The 3,922-nt window shown below is 60.2% G+C and overlaps 1 protein-coding gene across 1 annotated transcript; it reads left to right on the forward strand.

Moving 5' to 3' along the window:
- The first annotated feature begins 539 nt into the window (after positions 1 to 539).
- On the forward strand, positions 540 to 3,653 carry CAMK2N1 (calcium/calmodulin dependent protein kinase II inhibitor 1). Its single transcript, XM_032392193.1, has 2 exons — positions 540 to 798; positions 2,340 to 3,653. The coding sequence occupies exons 1-2, from the start codon at positions 633 to 635 to the stop codon at positions 2,408 to 2,410; spliced, it is 237 nt and encodes a 78-aa protein (XP_032248084.1). The 5' UTR covers positions 540 to 632; the 3' UTR covers positions 2,411 to 3,653.
- Positions 3,654 to 3,922: the final 269 nt, after the last annotated feature.

Here is a 3,922-nt window from a genome sequence, read left to right on the forward strand (position 1 = left end):
GCCGGTCCCCCTGCCTCCCTCTCCCTTTCTCCTCCGTTTTCCTCGCCGTCTCCCTCCCGGTTTCTCTCTCCCCTCCCTCCCTCCGGGCATCCTCTCCCCTCCACCCCCGTGCCCTCCCTCCTCCCTCGCTCCCCTCCCCCTCCGCCCCTCGGCGCCCCGCCGCTCGCCGCTCCCCAGTCAGCCTCCCCGAAGCCGCGCCGCCGCCGCCGCCGCCCGCACTCGCCGCCGGACCGGCCCGCCGGGCTCCCCGGGGTGCGCCCTCCTCGGCCCCGCGCCCCGCGGGCTCGCCGGGAACCCCCCCCTCCGGCTCGCGGCCCCGCCCGGCCCGGCCCCCGCCCAGCGCCCGGGCGCGCCGAGGATGTGAGTCCTGCTCGCCGGTGCCGGAGCAGCAGCCACTCGCGCGCAGAGCCGGAGCGCAGCGCAGCGCAGCGCCGGGCGCTCGCCGGGTCGCTCGGGCGGGCGGCGCGCTCTCGCCCCAGCGGTGCCCCCCGGCCCCTCGCCGGCGCCACCGCCGCAGCAGCCCGCGGGCCGTCCCCGGCCGGCCGCCCCCGGCCCCAGCGCCGCTGACCCTGTCCGCCGCGGGCGGGGACGCGGGCGGAGGAGGCGCCGCCGCGGAGCCCCCGGACGCGACCATGTCGGAGGTGCTGCCCTACGGCGACGAGAAGCTGAGCCCCTACGGCGACGGCGGCGACGTGGGCCAGATCTTCTCCTGCCGCCTGCAGGACACCAACAACTTCTTCGGCGCCGGGCAGAACAAGCGGCCGCCCAAGCTGGGCCAGATCGGCCGGAGCAAGCGGGGTGAGTTCGCGGCCCCCTCCCGGTTCGCCCCTTTTCTCGGGCGCCGAGGCCTGGCCGAGGTGTGTGGGGCTCTTCCGCCCCCGGGAACCGGTTCCGACCGAATGGAATCCCATCGCGCGGAACTGGGGGGGATCCCGCACTGCGGGTCGGGCACCGGCCGGCCGCGGAAACCCCTCCCCCTCAGCCTGATTCCTGTTGGGGTCACCCAGGGGGCGTGGCGGCCTCGAGCTGCCGCGGGGGCTGGAAGGTTATTCCCGGGTCCCCACCCGCGCCAAAGTTTGCTTTTCGATTTCTATCCCCCTCCCCTTTTGCGCAGTGTAGTCGCAGCTGCACTCGCTCTATAACCCGGTGGGGGGGGGTCCCCAGGGCTCCCCAAGAGACGGCGTGGAGAACTGCTGGGGGGGACCCCACTCCCGCGGGGAAGACGAGGGGCTTTCGGGGCGCACGGGCTTCTCATTGTTACTTAGCAGGGGGAGGGGGTGGCCGAGTCCGAGCGCTCGGCGCGGGAGCTGGAAAAGCCCGGGGGAGACTGGGACGCAGAGAGGCTCGGAGAGGAGCTCCAGAGGCGCGGGGACAATGAGCGGGACCGAGAGCTGCCCGGAGATACTGAGACGCAGAGATGGGGGGCTGGTGGGGGAGGCGTGTGGTGGATCGGGGGAGACCGAGAGGGGCAGAGGCCGAGACAAAGCTCGGGAGAGGGAGCCAGAGCGGGAGAGACAGCGAGCCGGGGACGCCAGTCGGAGAAGGACAGAGAAGCAGCTGAAACAATGAGGGAGACCGACACCCCAGACGGAGGGAGACCCAGAGACCTCGACAGGTGACGGCCACGCCGAGAGACTGATGGCGGGACTGAGGAAGACGAGGCTAGCTAGGTAGAGGTGGTGAGAGAGGCGGAGGGGCCGGCGGGAGGCAGGCAGCGCGGGGAGGCTCTGACCTCTGCGGCGGCGGGCTGCGCGGAGTGGGCGGCAGGAGGGGGCGCGCAGGAGGGCCGCCCGCCCTGGCGAGGTCAGATCCCGGACCCGCCGCGCGCCTTGTCCCCGGCCCCCGGGCCCCCGCGTGCCCCCTTGCTCCGCGCACCTCCGTACCCAGAGCCTTGGCCACCCGCGCCGCGCTCTGGGCACCCCCGAGGGTCCCCGACCCGGAGACCTTGGCACCTCCTCCCCGCCCTCTTCTGCCGGGGAGCCTTCTTTCTAAATAAATGCGCCCGGGGAGGTGCGGGGGGGTGAGGACGCGGCCAGTGCGCGTCTGGGCTGCGGCCGGGCCTGCGGGATTTGCGCCCTTTCGGTTGCCTTTTCTCAGAACCGAACCTGGACGCAGCCTGGGGTGGGGGTGGGGGGAGCGGTTCAGAGGGAAGCAGCACAGGGTCCCCCCGCAGAGACAGAAGAGGTTGGGGCTGTGTCAGCGCGCGGGGAACTCCCCCCCCCAACCTCTCCCTCGGCCTCCCGCATTTCCCAGTCCCCGGGCAGAACGGGCGACGTCGGAGACCCCCGGCGAGGCCCAGGCGCGCTCACGTCTCCTTTTCTCCCCTTTTTTTTTTGCAGTTGTTATTGAAGATGATAGGATTGATGACGTGCTGAAAAATATGACAGACAAGGCACCTCCTGGTGTCTAACTCCCCCAAAGACAATGAGTTAAGGGAGAGTAAGAACGGCGCGGTAACAGTTATTGGCAAAAAGAGCATGAAAAGAGAAAGCACTTTGAAATTTATTACTAGCTTGCTACCCACGATGAAATCACCAACCTGTATCTCGTGTCAGGCCGGGAGACAGATGAGGCATGAGAAGGAGGAGGAGGAGGAGGAGAAGGCTCTGGGCTCCTCAGCAAAAATAAAAATTAAAAAAAAATTTTAAAAATTTAAAAATCACTATATACACACATATAAAGAAATAAAGAAGTCTCAGTTGCAGCTATTTGTCAAAATTAATATCCATTTCTTTTTATATACAGTGAATATTGCGCAATTATAGATCTGGATTTTGAACCACTTAAATAATGAAGCGGCAACACCAGGTGTTTTGAGGTGTTGGCATTCTTCGCTGATTTGGCTGTTCCCAATGTTTACATTATTTAATCTTGCAAAAATGATTCTGTGCACTTGGATGTGAAATGCTGTCCGGTTTTATTTTTTTTATGTTGTTATCCTTGGATGTACGGAAAATCAGCAAATGATCTCTATAGATACTCTGTTTTATTTTGGTCATCATTTGAAGTTATCAGGAATGTATTTAAAACAAGAAGAGAACTTTTCTAAGGAATGATACATAGGAAGAATCCTTGTTTTATTTTAAAATGACTTGTAAAGCTTGTGTTTCTTTGTTGCTGCGAGCTATTTGCCCAAGTTAATGCAAATGGACACATTTTATATGTCAGGAAAAAACCCCACAAAAACAAAGAAAAAAAATGCTTGAGCTTTTTCTAACCTCTTCCTGCAGTCTGTTGTGTGAGCAGCCTGTTTTTTTCTCTAATATTGTGTCAGTTTATTCTCTTTAATGGGCTGTAAAAAAATGTAATCACAAGAGTGCCAAATATCTTGAAATGCCAAAAGGCATTTTGGTTTCTTTTCTTTTTCCCTGTGCTCTGAGTCCACGTAAAGGAATGCTTGGAGTGTCTTTTCTGTTATTTATAGGGGTTCTCTTAAGGCACACCAGCTGCCTGTTTTGCATGGTATTTGCAAAAAACGCCTCTTGCGTGAGGAAATCTTTTACCATTTTTTTGTTTGCAACTTTGGACCTCAAGAGGTTTCTTCCCTTCCCTGTTCCCTCTTTTCTTAATTCGATATTCTGGATGTTGCACCTGTAACCAGCACACAGGGCTCTTTCTCCAATGTACAATAAAAGAACTGTCCCTGTGTCTCACTCCTCTCTTGTCTCTGCTTTGGTTCAGGGGACTTGCTTTTTGTCTGCTGGCTGCAGATAGGAAGGAGGGACCCATAGCTTTGGTCTGCGAGGCAGCAAGGCGGTGTGGAGGGCCCTGTGGGTTGGGCTCAGATGGCAGGAAAGACGGTAGACTGGCGGGGCCATTGCCCGAGGGAGAGTTCATTCCATTTGGACTTGCTTAGGGCTCTCCCTGCTTCCCTGTGGTTTCTGCCATCCCTTGTGGGCTGTGGAGAGAAGGAGGTCCCGGG

This window comes from Phoca vitulina, unplaced genomic scaffold, assembly GCF_004348235.1.
Source record: "Phoca vitulina isolate PV1807 unplaced genomic scaffold, GSC_HSeal_1.0 scaffold2, whole genome shotgun sequence".
Classification (NCBI taxonomy): Eukaryota; Metazoa; Chordata; class Mammalia; order Carnivora; family Phocidae; genus Phoca; species Phoca vitulina.